Raw genomic sequence first — 21,751 nt, 5'->3', positions numbered from 1 at the left:
TTTATCATGGAAGAAAGACTCACAATGAATTAGAGGTACAATTTCAGTTGTTTGACCTTCATTTTTTCTTGCACGATCTCAAATTCATTAGTTTTGTTAAGGGATTTCCATCATGGATGAATTTGGAAATAAGATGGAAACCAAAGACTGGGGCTTAACCCAGTATATGAACTTTCAGGACCCAGGTCCAGGCCCCCCCCCCCCCATTTTTTTTTTTAAAGTCTGACGTCTCATGTTAGGTAGCCAGGTCCTTTGTCTCCCAGGGCCGTGCTCTTGCCACTAGGCCACGAGAGTAAGCGTGACAAGAAGCTATACCTTTAGGACTACAGCTTGAAGAAGCCATCACAGTAGTCCTCCTTTCATATTCCATGTTGGTCTGGTCTTCTTCATGTCACTGTGTTCAAGTTGAATGCCCACAACAGATGCATGGTACCAAGAACTTGAGGACGGTCCCATGAGAGCAGCATCCATTTTTGAAAGTTTAGGAAATGAGCCCCGTGAGAAATACGCTCAAGTAGTTGAGTTTATTCAGCCTAGAGGAGGGCGGGGGAGAGCTCACAATACAGTCTTCAGCGATAAGAAATGGCAGCAGCTGTTCTCTGTTTCCTTAAGGAAATAGCAAGAGCAAGGCTGAAATTTCAACAGAAAGGACTTAAGGCAAACATTAGGTAGAACTTCTTGCCCACCTTCCTCAATCAGTCAAGGAGTTGGGTTCTAATCCCAGCTCTGCCAGATGTCTGCTGTGTGCCCTTTGGCAAGTCACTTAACTTCTGTGCCTCAGTTCCCTCACCTGTACAATGAGGGTTAACACTGTGAGCCCCGTGTGGGATTAGTACTGTATCCAACCCGATTATCTTGTATCTACCTCACTATTTAATACAGTTCTGGCACATACTAAGCCCTAAACAAATACCATAGAAAAAAAATCTTTTTTAAGCACCTAATGAGGGCAAAAAACTGCACGCTGCATTTGGGAGACTACACCAGAATCCAAACTCCTTCTCTGCCCTCAAGGAGTTTACAGTAGAATGGGGGAGATATTCCTAAGGGAAGTTGTGGAGCTTCTTTCTCTGATGATTCAGATGAAGCTTTCTGTGGAAATTGGAGTGCAGACCTTCCCAGAGCCCCCTATCTCCTTGAGGGCCTAAAGCTAAAGTTCTCTTCCAACTCTCTGATTTTGCTAGAAATGAGGGATGCCAGGCAACTCAGCGTACTAGATAAAAGAGATCAAACAGGATCCCCACTTATGCTTGGTGCTGAATGGTGATTTGACATAACTTTGATACCATTCACAGAAAAACTACTTAGGATGAAAGGGGTGGGGGGCCACGTATCACTCCATTTTATTGTTTTTGTGGTTGAAGATGGTCTCATTTTACACCCTAGAATAGTTGGCCCTTTTGCTGATTTTTCACAGAAATTACATTTAAGCACTAAGTGATCCCAAGGCTTTGTGCCTCACAGACTGTGAGAAAGGAGGTGTTGTCAGCTATGGATGGGAAAGTTACCTGGTGGAACGCATTTAGTGAGGAAGGTAAAGAGTTCAGTTTTTAGATCTGTTAAATTTAAGGTGCCGGCCTGATGTCCATGTGGAGATGTCCTAGAGGCAAGAGGAAATGCAAGGTAATAGAGGAGATAAGAGGTCTGGTATGGCGAGAGATGCATTCAGTGAGTCATCTGCAAAGATCAGTTCCCTTCCCTTGTTAATAGTACATTGCCGCCCAGGATAAAGAGGTTTCTTTCAGTGGTTTTTCATTCATCAGGAGTCATCAGCTTCCTTATAGATCGCTCATCATTCCTGTGATTTATTTACAACACAAATTAATCCCCAAGAAATTGTCTAGATGTGCAATGTGCTGATAAACTACATTTCCTTATTTTTTTAAAAAAGTCTTCAACTCGGGCCACCTTATAATACTGAGGGAGAACACCCTCAGTAGACAAAATTAAGTGTTGCATATGCAAATCCCCAATTACTTGTACTCCATAGCTTCAATTAAGTACCCTTATATAAGAGAGCGTGGCTTTTGCACATGATTTGCATCAAACCACCTAGTGAGTAAAGTTAAACACTGACATTTCCCAAGCACCCACTGCAAGATTCCTTGGAGGAAGATCTGTTGAGAACTGATTTCATCTAGAAGTCGTTTGAAGGTCCATGGCCACCACACTCTGCTAGAGTTGTGTGGATTAAGGGGAGCCTGTCCAAAAGAGGAACTTTTCAGCTTAATGGAAAGCCTACAGTTACTATTACTCAGGTAACTGCAAGCATTAGCTATTTAACCCTCCAAAGAAATAGGAACATTATACTATTCCCAGAAGGCAGCGGTATCCTCTTCCTGGGATAATCAGAAGTTAACAGCAGCGTGGCTTAGTGGAAAGAGCACAGGCTTGGGAGTCAGAGGTTGGGGCAAGTCACTTAACTTCTCTGTGCCTCAGTTAACTCATCTGTAAAATGGGGATTAAGACCGTGAGCCCCACGTGGGACAACCTGATAGCTTTACATCTACCCCAGCGCTTAGAACAGTGCTTGGCACATAGTAAGCACTTAACAAATGCCATCTATTATTATTATTTATTTAAGGTTGCTTAAGGTCCTGCTGATGCTAATGGGCCTTCCCCTGGAATACAAGTCTCTAGATGCATAAATATAGTCAGCTAGAGAAACTGCAATTCATTGACCCACCTAAGGTCAGATAATGAGTTACTGGCCGAGGAGGGAGAGATCCAAACCTCCTGTCTCGCAGTTCAGAGTTCTAGCAACTGTAACCTGTAGCTGGCTTAGAGTGGCATTTCGAAAGTGGTCAGATGGTCTGATCTTTGTTTTACAAAGACTTTGGGATTATTTGTCTTTCTTCTCCAATCATACATGTAAACCTCAAGAGTTTACAGTAAACATTACCTTTTCTGTTTATGTTTACCCCGGCGCAGAATCTCTTTCTTTGTCCATGTTAAGGGTCAGGTCTGTAACCTCACCAACCCCCCCCCCCCCCCCCCCCCCCCCGCATACCCTAGTTGAAATGATTTTGTTTTGTTTTGGCTGAAGAGGAGAGCAGAGCTGGTCTATTTGCAGAACCTAGAAGCTAATTATGGGCTAGGGAGGCCGAAGTTTACTGAATTGAGTGGAGGGTTTGGAAAAGGCTGACTTGAGAGAACAGAATTAAGTTGTTTTACCCAAGGTCACACAACAGGCAAGTGATGGAACCGGGATTAGAACTCAGACCTATTGACTCTAAACCCTTTGTTCTGGCCGCTTAGTTCTTGCAGCTCACTCTCAGTGTTGTCTTGGAGCATGAAGGGCAACTATTCATATTCATGTGTGTGTAAATCCTAAATTACATTCAAGGTGAGCCCTATCTAAAAGGATACTCTTAGGTAGAAAAGGCCCATGATTAGCCAACTTTAGAACAGGGAGACTATTTATTTCATTTAAAATATAGGTTTTTAAAGAGAAGTCTTTCCATTTTCTCACCGAGCAAATTACAGCGTATCAGATGATCGTTGGACATGCAGTAATCGGGCTGAGTTTGCTGTCCAGAAGTTTAACTGTACTTTAATGGTATTTATTCCCAGATGACAAGTTGGCCATCTTGTTACTACTCTAGAGAGGGGAGGGAAAAGCTGTTGGATGCTGGGAGGAAAATTGAATCCATAGGAAATGGCACCTAGAGTAATAGATTGAGAGTAAGAATTTCTGAATTTTCTTTCCACCTCTCCTACCTGGAGAGAATAGCCTCCCATTTCTGAGGACAGAAAAATCCACCTTGCATCTACCCTGCATGAGTTGGCTTAATGAAAAGGAGCCAGGATTTCCTCCTGCCTTTTTTCGGTCCACTTCATCTCTCCCTCCTCCACTTCCCTGCTCTTTCTTTAGACTTTCCCCTACCTATAACTTCAATCAGAGAAGGCACACAGCAGAGGAAGCAGGGAGGAAAAAAAATCAATCAATAGTACTTTTAAGTGTTCTTTGTGTTTAAAAGTTCAACTGAGCTTTGTGGGGAGTTACCAAGAAAGTAAAAAGGCACAATCCTGGAAAACAAGGAGTATTCAGTCTAGGGAAGAAAAAAGGGGGGAAATATAAGTGCAGAAACTAATAGGATATGCTCTTATCAAATTCAAGGGCTTAGTACAATGTTCTGCACACAGTAGGTGCTCAATAAATACCATCGATTGGGAAATTTCAGCCAAACGGAGCTAAATTCAAAGTGAGGGGAACAATAAGGCACAACAGGGAACCAATTGGGGCTCTTTTGGAAAGGCTGCTGTTTTGAGTGCAGTTTTGGAGAGGAGATAAAAGATTTAGTAAAGAAGGCTTCCTGGAGAGGAGGAATTGCTTGGGAATGGTTAGAAAGCTAAAATGAACTTCGACTTATGTGGGTGTAGCAAGCATGATGGGCGCCAGGAGAGAAAGAAGTTTGAGCAGGGGCTGTTGGATGGAGGAGACTGAGACCCTGATTTGGTTTCAACTTCACTCAGTGGTGCAGTTAGAGCAGTAGCCACCTCTGCTAGCCTAACTTGCCTCCCTAAGCCAGGTCCTTGGGTAAGGGGGCCATATGGATTTACCTGGCCGGAGCAGAATGTGTGAGGGTGATCAGAAGAAAGCAAAGAGGGCCACGCTCAAGAATTTTAACTTGATGCTAAAAGTGATTGGAGCCCACTTCTGAGTTCAGAGCGCGGGCTTTGGAGTCAGAGGTCATGGGTTCAAATCCCGGCTCGGCCACTTGTCAGCTGTGTGATATCTACTATGTGCAAGGAACTTTGGTAAGCACTGGAATAAATACAAGAAGATCAAATGAAGAGACAGGCTGTGCCCCACAAGAGGCTCAACTCTAAGTGGGAGAAGAGAACCCAGAGGACAGAAGAAAACACATAAACACAGTGAAAATAAGATATATGCACAGTGACAGTAGGAAATAAATATAGCAGCTATGCATTCTGGAAGGATGTAACTTATGAGTACTTCACTACTCTGGGTAATCAGTCCTTGCTTCCCAACAGTGAAAACTTTGGAAGTATTGGCTTCACTCCTCCTCCCCCTCTAGCCTGTAAGCTTTTTGTAGGCAGGGAATGTGCCCTTTATATTGTGTAATTGTATTCTCCCAAGCAATTAGTAAAGTGCTCTGCACACAGTAAGGGCTCATTAAATCTGATTGACTGATTGATGGATGCTTGGCGGACTTGGGGGTTGCTCTGGGCAAGGGATGGCTTCTAACAGCCCCCAGAGTCCTTTTGGGGCAGAAGCTTCAACCTCATGGCGTTTCTGGCCTCCCTCTGCTCCTGAAGGGAGGAGGAGCTTCACTCTTGCAGCAGTCAGGAGATGGGGAGAGGCTGGTCTGAGCAGTGGGTGGCTCCTGGCAACCAACTCTATGCCAGGAATTAATTCTCCTCTCAGCTAGATAGGGGTGGCGAGAAACTGGAGAAAGGTGAGGAAGGCTACGACAGTAATCCCGTCATGTCTTGGTTGGGGTCTAGAATAGGAAGGTTTATGGGACTGTGGTCGTGGTCACCTCCTCTCTATAACAGTAATAATAATTGTGGTATTAAGTGCTTACTGTGTGCCAGGCACTATACTAAGCGCTGGGATGGATACAAAGGTTAAGGATCAGGGTTCAGAGATTTCCACTTGTCCTGAGCCTCTGGGGTTCATATGGCTTCTTGCGTAGCCATCTGGGGATCCCTGCACTACCGCGTTCCCGCAGCTTCTTATTATGTAATTTATTGCAATATATTTAATCTATTCATATTGATGTCTGTCTCCCTCTCTAGACTGTGAGCTCGTTGTGGGCAGGGATGTGTCTGTTTTATATTGTGCTCCCCCAAGCGCTTAGTATAGCGCTCAATAAGTACGATTGAATAAATGAATGGTGCCCCATCAGAATTGTCAGGGAATCACAGAAGAGACCACTCAGTGCCCCTCCCAGAGGCCCTCACCTCCTTCCACTATGGCCTCCCTGTGAGTCAGCATAACTGCCGCTTTGGGTTGCCAATAACTAGTCAGAACCAATACTTTCTGGTTTCTGGATGAAAAGACAGAGGCATCACGAACTTCTTTTGGTAACTCAGTGAAAAGACGGTCAGAGAGCTGTGGTTCCTTTGAGATGTCAACCCAATAGAGACCAGTATAAAGAGAAGAGGAAGAAGCGACCTCTTTGGCCCCAAAAGCACTATTGGAAGAATCTGCAAAGAAATCAATCATTGGTATTTAATGAGCACTTTGTGCGGAACACGGTAGTAGGTGCTGGAAAAGGAAGTGATTTTTAAGGGAAGAACTTGAGAATGGGTGGACTCTTGAATGAGAGTCTGTCCAAAGTGTCATAAAAGAAAGCCTGAATTCAAGAATGGGAAAGGAATGCAAAAGAAACTAAGGTAATGAAAGGGACCCACGAGTGGTAATAAGAAGCAGAAAATGTAAAGAAGTCGGAGATGATTGGTGATGGTTGGTGCGTGAGTAAGCAGCTTCAATGTGTTTAAAGTTCAGAAGGGAAACAGCATGGCCTAGTGGAAAGAGTACGGGCCTGGGAGTCAGAAGGTCCTGGATTATAATGTCGGCTCCGCTACTTGTCTGCTCTGTGATTTTCAGCAAGTCACTTCACTTCTCTGTGCCTCAGTTACCTCATCTCAAAAATGGGTATTCAGATTGTGAGTCCCTTGTGGGAAATGGACTGTGTCCAGCCAGATAATCTTGTATCTACCCTAGCTCTTACTACAATATCTGGCACATAGTAAGCACTTAAATACCCTAAAAAAATGTTTAAAAGGAGGGTTGTCATAAAGAGGTTGTATGATGAGATATCTACCCATTTTCATTCTCATCTGAACAGAACATTGAACCAGAGGTTTGCTTTAAAACCTTGTCCTTTAAAACCTCTGAAATTGAGAAAGTTGGCCAAGCATTAATAATCTTGGTTTGAACTCAATGAACAGTAACTTGTCATTATTATTATTATTATTGTATTTAAGCACTTACTATGTGCCAGGCACTGTACTCTTCTTGGACTTCAAAAGTCAGTGCTTTTAGGTTTGAGTGACGCTATGGGAGGTGAACTATAAATATAGAGATAGAGAAAAATAGAGATATTTTAAAAATATGCTTTCCTCCTTGCTTCATCCCAGTTTTAATCAAAAGTAGACTTACTGAAATGGACAGAATTAAGATGGCAGAAAACATCTTGGTCATTGTCCTTGTGAAATACATTCAGTGGTTGTAGTTTGGGGCTGAGGTGTTGACAAGTTGATTAATGTCATTTTTTTAGATACTATTTGTAAGTGATCTTCAAAACAAGAAGCTAAAATCCAGAACTTCAAATTTGGGGACTGAATACTTGAGGCTTTGTCAACGAGGACTTGCAAAGGTTTTGTCCTACTGCCAGTGAGAAACATCATGGTGTTTAGCGTGTTTTTCTTGCAAGACCCCTGTAGCTCTGAAAACCATTTTGTTTTACAGCACTGTAGCCCATAGGTGGTTATTTTGTGTCTTTGGTTGGTTTTTTTTTAAATCCAGACTTAAGACCTGTAGAACCTGAGGATGTCTTTGCTTAGGTTGTTTATTTGGGGTTTTTTAATGGTATCTATTAAGTGCTTACTATGTGCCAAGCACTGTCCTGGCACATAGTATAGTTGGAGCCTTTTGAAGAACTAGGAAGGTGAAACAGTGAAGGACTTTAGAGGCTAAATGGGATTTGGTCATTTACATTCACTGCTTATTTGGAAATGTGTTGAAATTGTTTGCGATCTTGCCGTTTGGCTGTTTTTTGCTATTAATTGATGCCTCTCTTTTCAGGATTCATGAATAAAATTTTCCATCCCAACATTGATGAAGCGTAAGTAAACTGTTTAAATCGTTAGAATGGACCCCTTTCCCCCTGCGATTAGGGATCACCTCTCCTAGCTGGGCTTTGCTTTTATAAGTAACCCAAAGCTGTCTTTCAGAGCATTCTAAAAGGAGGGCTTGCCAGGAAGCGTGGCTAAAGCAGAGATTTAATCTGCAGCACTGAAGGAGTTTTGATACTCCAAGCAGATGGTTTGTTATAAAAGTACTTGTAGGTAATTTTCCGAAATTAAGGATGTAGCCGTGACAACAGAAAGTCTAACATTATAGCTTTATACCTCTTGTAACATCAGAGTGCCCTGTGCAAAGCTAAAATCCTGGGGTTCCTATTTTCAAAATTCAGATTTACTTCCTCTTCCAGCCCTAAAATATTGACCATAGTTTTTGTAATTTTTTTTTTTTAAACAAAATAGCATTTGTCATTTGTAACTGCAATTGGATCATTGCATATCAGGATAACCTCTTAGCCAGGAAATCTTAAGTACACATTTTTTCTTTCAACATAGCCGTTTTATTATTGATATTTTAAACTCCAAATCATTGAGTTCTGCATAGTCAATATTATCGAGAATGGGTGAAGTTCAGGACCTTAGTTTTTTTAAGATGGCAGGACAGAAATGTGCCGAGTCAGTGTGATTATCCTGAGTAAATTGTTTAATCAGATACCATGGAATAATCACTCAACCTTGATAAGAAGCAAACTTAGACGTTAAAAGCTTGAAGCTAACCTTCAGACTTAAAAAAAATACATTCTTTCCTTCTGTTGCAGGTCAGGAACTGTGTGTCTAGATGTAATTAATCAAACTTGGACAGCTCTCTATGGTGAGTTTGGCAATGGGATGTTTTTTCAGTAGGTGGTGAGATAATTCCTGAAGAATGAAGCTGGTTTCTTCACTATGTTTTAACACATTTTGAGGACTGGGAGAGACTCTTTAAGTCTCTGATCGGCAACATTTGTTCCTCAATCAAAAATTCATACTAAGGTTAGCTTTGAGCATGTGTAAATATGAATGTGTATGGGGGTGGTTTTGATTACTTATATTCTGATTAATCATATTTTGTTTACTGATATTCTATGTTTGTGTGTGCGTAAACATGTATTCTGGAGAACGCTAATTTCAAAATGTGGTCCCTTTGCTCTCAGGATAGGATATGGGCTAAGAAGAAGCAACTTCTCCTTAGCAATTTTCATGATATACCAGGAAAGCTATCTGACATCTTTGGAATACTGAATCCCCTTCTTTACAAGGCCATGGGGGTGATGCTGGAAGGAGGCAGTTTTCTTGAGAGAAATGGAGCCCCAAACCTCTGGGTGACCTTTCCTAAAAAAATGACTGCGATGGTTTCAGTGAGTGCCAATGGTTAGATCCTTCGTCTCTTCAAGATGGTTGGCTCCAGGTGGTCAGGACAAGAATCCAGAAAAAGAAGAGCATTCCAACTGCCAGCTCACTCTTTTACCTTTTAGGCAAACAAGGCTGAGGTTCTAGGGACCCCCCACTCTGACCAACCAGCAGTCCTTACTCAGGACCCCTGCCCATTGGCACCAAAAAGGGTCCTGATTATGCTGGGGCGAGAAGGTGCGCCGTGTATTACAAGGCAGGCAGGTGGGACAGAACTAAGGGGAATGCACATTTTAATCCGGATTTACCAGAGGCTTAAAACCAGCCTTCTCAGTTCTCAGGCACCAGCACTTCTTCCTACATCACCTTGTTTGGGGGAGGTTTTTTTAGCCCTCCCATCAAAGAACTGACAAGCTTAATAGTGTTTGGAGGCCATGGCCCATTGGGGACCAGACGGAGGAAAAGAACATTCTCAAGGGCTGATTGAACGGATTCCTCTAAAAAAGGGGTTTCAGTGTAATGTCTTGGATGGCAGGCTGCCTGGAACATCTGATGTAATGGTATTCTCATCTACATTCATGGTGTGGAAATGTACATATCAAATACTGCAAGCTGGTTTTTATTATCATGAGACGGAGTCATCTTTTAAGTTTGTAGATTTTTTTTTCTCTGGTTACCTTTGACCAGAAAAGCTTTCCGGAAGAGATCTGCCAATTCTCAGACTTCCCACTTCTCAGCACAGATTTCACAGCAGAAGGCTAGAGTGACTAAGATTTCGTCACTTTTACAAAATACATGGCCGTGTATTTTTTTTTTAATTTTTTTTATTTTCTTTTAGTATTCTCTGAAGAATCGTAGAACTAAAGAGTTATCAAAGCAAATCCAGTACAAACTTCAGTGGTTTTCTCTTTGCTGGTTCTCCAAACTCAGGAATAGGTGCTTTGAGGGATTCTTTATTAACAAGAATCTGGAGTTTTCAAAGGTGGGTAGCAAGGGAAATCCTGAACCATGGGGTGGCCTACAGGTGAACCCTCTCCCTGGATCTTTCCTAGTCGTTGAACTAGCCAAGAATGGTCATGGGGGATTTGCTTTTCTAATTTTAGTGCTTCTGAACTGCAACAAGGGTTTGGAACAGAGACCTTAAATTCCTTTCTAGCCTTATCGCCTTCGATATGGGAGGAAAGAAAATAATTTATTTGAATACTGAAGAACAAGTTGACTTGGTGACATAATCAGCTGGAAAGAAAATATGTAGCCTATTGGAAAGTTGTTTGTGTGTTTCTGCTCTGCATCTATTGTGTTTGTGTTTGTAAAATTGTATAGGACAGACTTCCTGTCCCATGACAAACCTCACCATGAGTGCACAGCCCTGAATGGTGCCCAGACCATTTCCCAATGAAAGTTCCAGGTGATTGTTTTTTGGACATGTTTTTTTTCATAATTGAAATATTTTGTTGTGAGCAGTGGTACTTAGCTCCACTTGCATGCTGATATTTTTATTAGCGTTTGTTTATTGGTCCTATATTGGCCATTCAACCCTTAAGAATGGACCAAAATCTTTATGGCACCAACTCTTCCTATGGTAACTTGTAGAATCAGGATGTCAAAAGAAGTGCTTACAGGCAACCCATTTGTCTTCTCAGTCTCATGGTCCTTTGCCCCTTCACATGTACCCTGTTGATAAAAGTAAAATATGAAACATAATTATAATTTTAGCCTAGCCATAACTCCATAGATTTAGTTTCTTTACTTTGCTCTACAGCTTCTGGTGAATAGTGTAGCAAGGGGAAAAGTTGAAGGGGATTTTCTAAAAGTAACTGAATTTGTCTTCCTACATGAGAGTAATTTTTCTCCTCTTCCCCTCCCCGCCCCCTCCCTCGCCAGCAACACATATGAGATCTGGAAAGCTTATGGTATATAGCAGCACAGTAACACTGCTCAGATGACAGTGGGGATCTGGGACCCAGATGCTAGAACATTCTGTAGTTTGCTTTAGTGGAAGAACTGAAAAATTCAGTGAATCCACAAAGACTAGCTGCTCCAGCTTCCTTGTCTAACCTGTCAATCCTTCTTTCTGTTTCAAAATGTCCCTGACCCAAATGTTTTCCCCACCCCACATTGTGTTGATGGGGGCTTGGAAATTTTCAGGACTTGTAAATGTGCATTTCCAGCTGTGGGTCTGAGTTCCAGATAGGTGGCTCTTCCCCAGCATCCCCTTTCCCCCTTCTGAGACCATCACCATCAGTGGTATTCAGTGAGCACTTACAATGTACAGAGCACTGTACTGAGTGCTATTCTAAGACCGTAAACAGGGCTTTCCCTAGGTGGGGTGGGATCTGGGATAATTGGCTGGTGGGGGACCTTTTGTGCCCAGACTTGGCTGGGAGAGGAAATAGAGGATCAGAACTGCTTACCAATGCTGGAGGTCCGTTCCTTAAGCTCACCCTCTGGACTGAGGCTATAAGCTATTTTTTTAATGGTATTTGTAAAGCGTTCACGATGTGCCGGGCATTGTACTAAGCTTTGGGTAGATATGAGGTAATCTTCATTTTACAGATGAGGCCACTGAGACACAGAGAAGTTAAGTGATTTGTCCCAAGTCACACAGCAGGTATATGGTGGAGCCAGAATTTGAACTCAGGTCCTCTGACCCCCAGACCTGTGTTCTTTCCAGTAGACTATGCCATTTTCCCAGAAACCATTGCTTCTGGGGAACGATTTGTTCCCTTACTGGCCATTTCTCCCAGACCACAGTTTGTCCCTTGGAGCGGAGGTTGGTGGGGGCCCTCCTAAATGTAAGGACTGTAGACGACTGCCCCGTCCACCCTCATTGGGAGCAACCTGGCCCATAGACTTGGCCAAATCATAATTCCTTCCACAAGTTACATGTAAGTTTCCTAGCTGCCACTTGGCCAGGCCTAATTTAGTTTCCTGGAGGGCTTAATTTCCCTCCAGAGTAGTTAACTTACCTTTTCTCACCAGTCGAATCAAGCCTGTTTTAAGCATCACTACAGCAACACAAAATTTGTGAGCAACCTGTCCTTTGTCTCCCTATTTGCTGATTGGGAAAACCGACGTAGAGGAGAGCTGAAATATCCCAGTCACCTAGGGAATCAATGACAGACCAAGGTGTTATCCACCACCCGATAGAATAAGAACTTGGGGGCCTTGAATTCAGTGAAAGACGGGGGTTTTGCCAGCAGACTTTAATTTAAATTTCTGGGATTAAGAGAGTTCACAGAGCTGAGCATGGTTCCATTCTGTTGATCAGAACTCATTTCCCAGGTCCCTTTTTCAGTAACACAGAAAGGGAAACATCATCAACAGTCCTTCAGATTTCAGCTAAACTTCATTTGTTTCCAAATGCTGTGTTTATGGGTTTTGTTAAGAGTCTAGCGGCTCTAACAAATTTATGAAAATTGAGCAGGTGACTGATTAGGCAACAGCTACTGTTTAAACAGGGTTGAGAAATCTGTATCGATTCCCACGCTGGAGTCACAAGCATCGCCCTAAATCATCCAAACTGACTTACCTTTGGAATAACTGGATTTAATAACAAAATCCTTAGTGTTAACACAGAGGGGGAATCACAGTTATGTTTAGAGATTGTCCCCTCTAGACTGTAAGCTCACTGGGCAGGGGATGTGTCTTATATTTTGTTGTACTCTCCCAAGCGGTTAGTACAGTGCCCTATACAACAGTAAGTGCTCAATAAATGTGATCGATTGATTCAGAGCAACCTTGCCCATCAGCCATGTTAACTGTTAATATTTCCAATGTTTGTCTCCCTTCCTTGTGCCCAGAGACTCTTTGTTTCCCAATTTCTAGTACAATGATCTTCCAAAATGTGGATTTGGGCTAGAATGCTATTAGGGAATTCCAGACTGTTATTCCAGCAGCTCTCGACAGTCAGGATAGAATACAAAGGGACATCAGAGGAAGCAGTCGCAAGTCTTCCTTTACCAGGGATGTGTCAGAAAGGTGACGCCTACATTAGAGGAGAACTGTTTCTTTAATGTATTTGAGTAAACCCTAGTGTTGTCGGGATTTTCTGGAGATATGCTCCCTCCCTTATGGAAAGATGAGGGAGCCCCAGGAAAATCCAGGAAGCTACACTAATCCTGCTAGTGTTGCCAAAGAGTGTCGTGAGGTGTGCCCAGAGGAGCGGCTCTCCAGGGTCCCCAGAGCTTACTTGCTGTCTCCCGAGGCACTTATCCCAAGACTCTCCTTTGTGAGTGCAGGCCTCCACGCCCTATCACCACCCAGGAAATCAACCCAAAGAAGTCCTGGGGAGTCATTTTACCACTCAGATACTCCCAGTGCCCTACCTCACTCCCGCCACCCATCTGGTAAACGGATAGCGGGAGAAGCAGCATGAGACTTCAGAATGCCTAGGGCACCTCTTCCACCTTCCTTCCTGGTGAGCGGTGTTTAGCGGAGTCCTGGGAAGAAGAGTTCCAGGCAGTGACGGTAACCTGCTGTCTCCCACCTTTGCCCTTCCATGTATAGAAGGGCAAGGGAGAATGGTTTGGTGGGGAGGAAGCAGCATAAGGGCTGACTGGGTAGCATTGGAGCTTTCATGGAACTGCAAGTCCCATGAATTTTTCTTCTTCTCCAATTCTCCCCTCTTCCTTTACACATACTCTGTTTTTGCCTTTAGCATCCCCCCACCATTTTTCTGCCCTTTTGGACCAACATAACTTAACCACATTTGTGGTCAATTAACTCTGTTCTCTCTCTTCTCTATTTTTCCCCACACACTCTTAATTCTCCTTTCTCCCTCTGTGTTTTTTAATGGTATTTGTTGAGTGTTTTCTATGTGTCAAACCCTAACATTGGGGTAGATAGAAGTTAGGTCAGACACAGTCATTGTCCCTCATCAGGCTTGCATTCTAAGTAGGAAGAGGTACAGTTGAGGAAACTGAGGCACAGAGTATTGAAGTGACTTGTCCAAGATCATACAGCAAGCAGTTGGCAGAGCCGGGATTAGAACCTAGGTGCTCTGACTCCCAGGCCTGTGTTCTTTCCACTAGATCATACTGCTTCTCTATCTTTTTAATTTTTTTTTTAAATTTTCCTCTCTTTAAGTCTTTATATTTTCATCCATTCTGTGTCTCTTTATTTCTGCCTTTCCATCCCCATTTCCTATCTCTCTTTGAGCTCCCAAACTCTGACCACCTTAAGCATAATAAATAATGAACCAAGAAATATGTTAAACAGGGAGCCTCTTGATACATCTTTAGACATTTGGATGAGGATTTAAGTGGCAGTCTTCCTCAGTGATATCACCTTGTGACCAAGGAAGAATCAGATTCCCCCAGACTGATGGGTTCTTTCAGACTGAACAACTTTAGGTGGTGTCTCTGTCACCAGAGTTCCAGGTGATCTGGATTAAATTCCAGCACATCCTGCTGAGAGGAAGTTCTGGTTAGGAGCAGAATTGAACTCATTTTAATTGGTGGCTTCCACTCATCACAAAGCATTCTATAGCAATTTGAGACTCTGAAATGAACTAAATATAATTGTTATAAATCATGCACCAAAGATGCATCTAAAAGGCAGTTCAGCTCATCTCTGTAGTGGGTGTTTCAGTTGCCTTAAAAGACTTAGTGATAGTTCATCTAGGTGGTGACTTTGAGGTCCTATGCTCTTTGGAGTTCTGCTGGACCTTCCTACTCCATTAGTGGACTTTGCAGCCTGATTTATTGACTATTCAAATGACTGACCTCCAGCCTGGATGGGTGGTGGTCTGCCTCAGATGGGGGAAACTCATCTGGTAATAGGCATGAGGCTAGATATTGAAGCTCTTCTTGGTTCTACATTAAAGACTAAATCAAATTACCATTCAGGAATTAAAAACTTAATGTTGGTTTGAGGGAGCTGTATGAATACCAGAAGAGCCCGTTATATATTAACTGCCCTCATTTCTAGAAGGTTAATAACAAATCCTATAGCCACTTCTCTTTGCCAAGAAGGGTCAAACAGGGTTTGCATTTGGATGAGTGACCTCAAAGGAACTCTAAGCTTGTTAAGAAGACGGTTAGTGATTCTTGTCCTTCCAAGAGGCTGAAGCCTCGTTAAGAGTGATTATGAGCAGCCATGTAGTTTTTGATGAAGAGTAATTTCCTCAAAATTCCATTTTGGGCAATTTCATTCACCTCTCTTGTTCTGCCCTCCCCTGCCAAAGACTGTAAGCTCACTGTGGGCAGGGAAAATGTCTATCAACTCTGTATTGTACTCTCCCAAGCGTTTAGTTCAGTGCTCTGCACACAGAGCTCAATAAATACCGTTGATTAATTGATTGATCTTCCTCAACAAGCTCTTCTTGGTGACAAGAGTCTTCAGGCCAGTGAATCATAAAATGATTTTATAATTATGGGGAACCTCCTTTAAATGGGGTCTCCATCTCTGCATTTCAGGGGATCGGTCCTAAACTGGCCTTTATCCCAGGGAGTTAGATGACCCAAGTTATCTCTGGTCTGTAAAATTTTGGTAGCTGGCCTCTCATCTCATCTCACAGAGGTGCCTGTTTGGGGGTTATAGTTCCTCAGGCTGGCAATATTACCATTATTAAACAATATGACCAGTCATCCAAATTCTTTCCATGATTGATTCATGAAGTCAACCTCTTAAATCCCACAAACTAGTTTTGGAGGCTGTATTTTGTTTTTGGACTTATCCTCTATTAATTTTTAAAAGTTACTTGAAATCCTTTGTTACATCCTCTTTTGTTAGCGGGGATGGTGAAGGGAAGGAGTAGTTGGGGGAGGGGGGTGAAGGGGAGAGAGAGTATGCGTGGGCTCCTTAACTGAGCACATCTGGTATAAATCCAGAGCTCAGAGCAAAGCTGCAGAGTAGAAGAGGGGATGGGAAGACAGAGAAGCAGGGGGTTCCCAAGGGACCAAGGCAGGTCAGTAGCTAGAAGGAAAATGCTGAGCAGAGACAAGAGGTGCAGGTGTTTGACTAGAGAAAAGAAGAGAAAGCCAGGTAATTTTATTTTCCACAAATTCTTTTTGGGTTTCAGCTTGTAATCTTTAAAATACCCCTCTTCATCACTAAAGCAAAGACCTGATTAAGAAGTCCATTCACCCCTTGGTGTGTTATGTAAGCTGGAGTCAGTCTTTGTCTGAACTGTTCACCCTATTGTGGCCATACCCAATCTCCTGGGGGGCTGTGGTATTTCCTCCAATAGCAACATATTACTAGGGAGAGCTCCTATTTCACCTTAGACACCCAGTAAATATTTAACAGCAGTAGCAAGTTCTGCTGATAGCCTGCTTCCAGTGAATGTTACCCCAAGAGGTTTGCAAGGCAGCTAAACTAAGTTCCCTGTGTGCATTTCCATTCATAGCTGTGGAGACATAGCGTCCTACATTGAAGTTGGATTCAGCTCTCCTATTGGGCAGAAAACTCTTTCTGAACTCATCTTGGTTCTGTTTTCTAGACCGCTTGCCTCAAGTCTGCCATGTGATATTTTTTTGTTGTCGTCGTTTACTGTAGACTTCCTCCTGGGGGGAGTGTTCTTTTTGAGAGCATTCTGTTTTCTAAAGTTGGTTTTTTTTTTTCCATAGACCACCCTCCCTTGGCTACTGTGCATCTGACTAGAATAGGACCGGGAAAAGTTGTAATGAGACCTTTGTTTTAGGGAGCAGATATCCAGGTTTATCAAATTGACTGTGTCCAATATCTAGTGCACACTGCGGCTAGAATGGGAGGGGGTCTACCATCTTGGAAAAGTTAGTTGTTTCCAGTCTTATTTTGTTTCTAAGTCTGTCACTTTCAGTCATATTTATTGAGCACTTACTGGGAGCAGAGCACTGCACTAAACACTCGGTAGAGCCATTCCCTGCCCACAGAGAGCCTTACAGTCTGGAGAGGGAGGCATTTTAAATTATATGTACATAAGTGTCACGGTGCTGACGGATGAATAAGGGAAGCAAATCAAAGGGTAAGGGCGACGCAGAAGGGAGTGAAAGAAGAGGAAATGAGGGCTTAGAGAAGGCTTCAATACGGCTTTGAAGATGGGGAGAATGACTGTCATATATGAAGAGGAAGGGCGTTCCAGGCCAGAGGCAGGACGTGGGTGAGAGGTCAACAGCAAAACAGATGAGATTGAGGTACTGGGGGGGGGTTGGCATTAGAGGAGCAGTACTGTCCTGATTTAATCCATGAGCCGGTCAGATTTCAAAGTTTCACTGTCTGCCTTAGCACTGTGGTCCATGGACAAGGACAGTCATGTTCACCCAGCTGTCTGGTAAGGTGGGGGCTTTGTTCTTGCTAAATCCCCTATTAAGGAAAACTTGTGATGCAGTACCAACAGCATCCAACACCTCGTGTGTATCCAGCTGTTTTTTTCCCAATACCGCATCGTGCTGTATCTCCATAGGTCCATATCGTCGGAAGGACGTTCCCTAATTCCTTAACAGCTTTTAGCCGAAACAAGGAGGGAAATCGCGTGTTATGGTATTCCTGAGTAAACCCCAGTTGAGCCCACTCATCCCAAATATCCCCATTTCTCCAAACTTGAATGGACCTCTAGCACCGTAGCTCCAGATGGAAAAGAAGTTGAAAGCCAATGCAGTCCTGTTTCCTGTCACTGGATGGCACAAGTGAAGTGTGTTCTTCATCTGGTTGTGCCTTGCAAGAGTGTGTATATACAGACATGTGGGTATATGTACACTGGGTGCTTGTGTTTATATCTGTGTGTGTAGGGTTGAATAATAATGGCATTTGTTAAGCACTTACTATGTGCCGGGCACTGTACTAAGCGCTGGGGGGGATCCAAGCTTATCGGGTTGGACACAGTCCCTGTTCCCTGTGGGGCTCACAGAATGAGAGTGGAGGAGAAGAAACGCCCTATAAAATGATGAGGAGCAGCGTGGCCTAGTGTGGCTTGCTTCCTCATCTGTAAAATAGGGTTTCAATGCACGTTCTCCCTCCCACTTGGACTGTGAGCCCCATGTGGGACAGAGTCTGACCTAATTAACTGGTATGCACCCCAGTGTTCAGAACTGTGTTGGGCGAATTATAAGTGCTTAAGAAATACCATAATCGTTATAAGTCAGAATCGAAGAGGCCCCAGGAGGATGCAAGGGACGCCCTTTGTGTTTTTCAGCCAAAACTGGGTGAAATCTCCCCAGCAGCGCATTGCCTTCAGACACAAAGGGCTGCACCCACTTTGTGCCGGACACTGCTCCCGGAGCTGGGGAAATTACAAGGGAATCATCAGAAGAGGGCGCCCGCCTTCAAAGTATATGTACAATGTCAAGGGTTAGACAAACACAGGAAAAGCTCCCAAAATTCCCAATTCAAAGTTTAACTCCGCAATAGTGAAAAACTAAAACGGAAAAGAAGAAATGGAGGGCCAAGCTGGAAACAGTGGAGCAAGACCAGAGCTGCCACACCACCTCCCGATTGTAAGCCCGTCAGTGGGCAGGGTCTGTCTCTATCTGTTGCCGATTTGTACATTCCAAGCGCTTAGTACAGTGCCGTGCACATGGTAAGCGCTCAATAAATACTATTGAATGAATGAATCCCCAGGGGCTTTTGGATATAAACGATTTTTTTTTCCTCATCACACCCAAGCGTCCTTATGGGTACGAAGATACACTTATGCTCATTTTCCAAGCCAACAGGGAAATGGGACCTTCCCACTCAGAATTTGGATTCGCAAGTGGGAAAATATGCTCAGGACTGCAGACCAATCTCCCTCTCCCCACTCTCCCCCTCCACCCCCAAGGCTTTAGGCCTTCTCAGTGGATTGAGTGCTGACCATAACTCCCAAGAATGGTTGACCTGCTAAGTTTTACTCTTCCCCAGGCCTTTCATCCAAAGACCCTAGAGTGCTTTATAAGCAAGTAGGTTCTCCCAGCCCCTCATGAGTAAAATGGAAGCTGGAAGCATGGCGGTGCCACATCCTTTCGTCGCAAGTCATGGAGCGCCAAGAATAGCACTTGAAAGCCCTGACTCATTCCCACTCTGGGCTTTAGCCATCAAACCATGTTCCATCCTCTTATGAGTCACTTTTAGTAGAGTAGCTCGGAGTTCAGAGTAGCTAGCTGTTCTAAAACATTGACTCATATCAATGAAGGCACATAGTTTAAGGGACATTTATATGGACTGTAGGTAGGTGCTACTGCAGGAAGATTCTCGGGATTTTTATTTTTTGCTTGAGCTAGCACTTTGGTACAGTTTACAGGGCTCTTTAGTCATTTTTATTAATGCTTTGTGCAGGGGGGCGGCGGGCAGTAGTAATCGTGTTTTACAGGTAAGGAAATTAAGATTGAGAAGAGTTTGGGCCTAGAGTCACTTGGTGAGTCTGGAGCCCTGCTGGGATCGAGAAACATTTGTTTTTCTTGAATTTTCAGTCTCCTGTGCTTGAGAGTAGTAACATTAATAGTATTTATTAAAGGCTTACTGGGTGCAGAGGACTATACTAAGTGCTGGAAAAGAAGACGCGGATGAGAATTAGATGCGGTCCCTGTTTATAAGCTTTTCCTGCTCTAGAGGGTGAGAAACCAATTTTGTCTTACCATCTAGGCTTTTGCATATGTGCATGCTTGCACGTGGGTTTACAGGTGCGTTGAGTTGCTCTGTATTTCCTTTACTGAAGGAGACCACACTGATGACAGAGTTCACCAATGGGTACAAGTGTGACTGAAAATGCTGATATAGGCCGGGTAGTCCTGAGTCCCCAGTTATGAACCCATAAAGATTGTCCCTTGGGTCGATATCTGCTTAGGCCACTGGATAGCTCACAAGCATTCCACCCTTTTCTAGAATCAGCCAGGTGTATTTATTGAGTGTTTCCTGGGTGCAGAGCACTGTAGTAAGTGCTTGAGAGAGAACAATATAACAGTATTGAAACAACAGGCTTTCAGTCTAGAGGCCTCACCACCAGAGCTAAGAGATGGCAGCCCCTGGCTAAAGTTGAAGTGCAGGGATGGAAATGGGAGTTCAGATGCATGAAGTGGGGCAGTGGAGTCAGTCGTGCCTCAGTGGCATGGGAGAAGCAGCGTAGTGTAGTAGAAAGGGCATGGCCCTGGTCATCAAATGACCTAGGTTCTAATCCCGGCTCTGCCACTTGTCTGCTGTGTGACCTTGGGCACATCTGTCAAGTGGGGATTAAGACTGTGAGCCCCTCGTGGGACATGGACTGTGTCCAACCTGATTAGCCTAGAACTACCCTAGAGCTTGAGACAGTGCCTGGAACACGTTAAGTGCTTAACAAATATAACTGTAAAAAAAAAAAATGGTGCTCCTACTCTCCGGATAGGGGCACCAGCAGGGAAATATTTATCTGTGTGCAGCGGGCAAAAGAATTTCTGCAATGCCCATGTAAAATTGACTAGTGGACAAGCCAGCTGATTGGTCATATGACTCTGACTCTACCCCGTCCTTTGTCTCTTCTCTCTCTCAGACCCTCCGAAGTCCTAGTTCTCCTTGTTCTGCCTTTGAAAAAGCTGCACATAAATGAGTGAGTGTAGGTACAGTGCTCCTAGGTTTCTAGGCAAAAAAACGGTTTGAGGAGCAAGGAGTAATCCAGATTTCCTAATACGAATGGTGAGAGCGGGCCGAATTCTTTTAGACACATTTTTGTTTCTTAAATACCAGGGTGCATAAAATATTGAAAGCTGAAGAATTTCTGATGTCAGTGCGAGTGCTACCCAGAATCCACCCCAGAATTGGAAATGGAACTGAGGGGTCCTGTAACCCCAATCATTGGGTCACATATAAACTAAAAGAGCTCAACAATTCTGCTTCCTTCTCCCCTCCCCGCTGCTTTTGGCATTCTAGGCTGCAGGAAGCTAGGGTTCAACTGGGTCTGTTTTTCTGACTATGAGGCTAGGGCCTTCCAAAGAGCCCTCAGAAGACCTGCCTCGATTTAAAAAAATACGGCAAAGTTTTCCCTCCCAAGCTGAGTGTCAGGGTGCTTTTGTTTTGGGGGTGTGTCGTATTTTGGATAATTATGGTGAGGTAGGGTATGTTTTGGGAAGGTTTTGGATTTCATCCAGTAGTTATGCTGCCTCCACTCACCCAGAGCCCTCTGGATTTCTCAAACATAAGATGGCAAATGGAGAGGCGATGGTGTTCTCTGTTCTCTCAAGAGAACTCTCTTCCCTCTTTATATTCTGCCTGTCTTTAAAAAGGGAGTAACTGTTTTCCAGAAAACTGTATTGGCATTCAGAGACTGAGCTCTCCTTACATCTAGGTGCCAGAATTTCCCTTTTCGGCTCGGTAGAGTTCACGGTGTACAGATGTGACTCGGCGCATCAGTGAAACGGAGCCATGCAGGGTACGTTGACGCAGGAAGGAAGACCTAATAGCTGAAGTTTCTTTTGCTTGGAGGAACGATTGCCTGTCCAAAGCCCCATATTGGTAACTTAAGAAACCTTCCTGAACATTCAGTGGTGGCCGAGGGTGAATTCTCTTCCTGGAACACGGGCAGCATCTCATTATGAAATATGTCATCGTTAAGGTATTTCTCTAGCTCCGAAACAACTGTGAATGTTTGTTTAAAGGCAGTCTCTCTCCTTTGAACGAATTTTCTTCTTCAAAAGAAATTTGGAGTAATTAAAAAACA

The 21,751-nt window shown here is 43.6% G+C and overlaps 1 protein-coding gene across 2 annotated transcripts in view; it reads left to right on the top strand.

The window, feature by feature from the left end:
• UBE2H (ubiquitin conjugating enzyme E2 H) overlaps positions 1-21,751 on the top strand; it is a 103,698-nt gene that overhangs the window by 70,233 nt on the left and 11,714 nt on the right. For both annotated transcript variants that reach the window (XM_029074221.2, XM_029074222.2), the window contains 2 exons: positions 7,781-7,820; positions 8,598-8,650. In XM_029074221.2, the coding sequence (XP_028930054.1) occupies positions 7,781-7,820; positions 8,598-8,650 (93 nt within the window). The remainder of the gene's footprint in view (positions 1-7,780; positions 7,821-8,597; positions 8,651-21,751) is intronic.

Source organism: Ornithorhynchus anatinus, chromosome 10 (genome assembly GCF_004115215.2).
Source record: "Ornithorhynchus anatinus isolate Pmale09 chromosome 10, mOrnAna1.pri.v4, whole genome shotgun sequence".
NCBI lineage: Eukaryota > Metazoa > Chordata > Mammalia > Monotremata > Ornithorhynchidae > Ornithorhynchus > Ornithorhynchus anatinus.
This window is presented reverse-complemented; position numbering and strand designations above follow the sequence as displayed.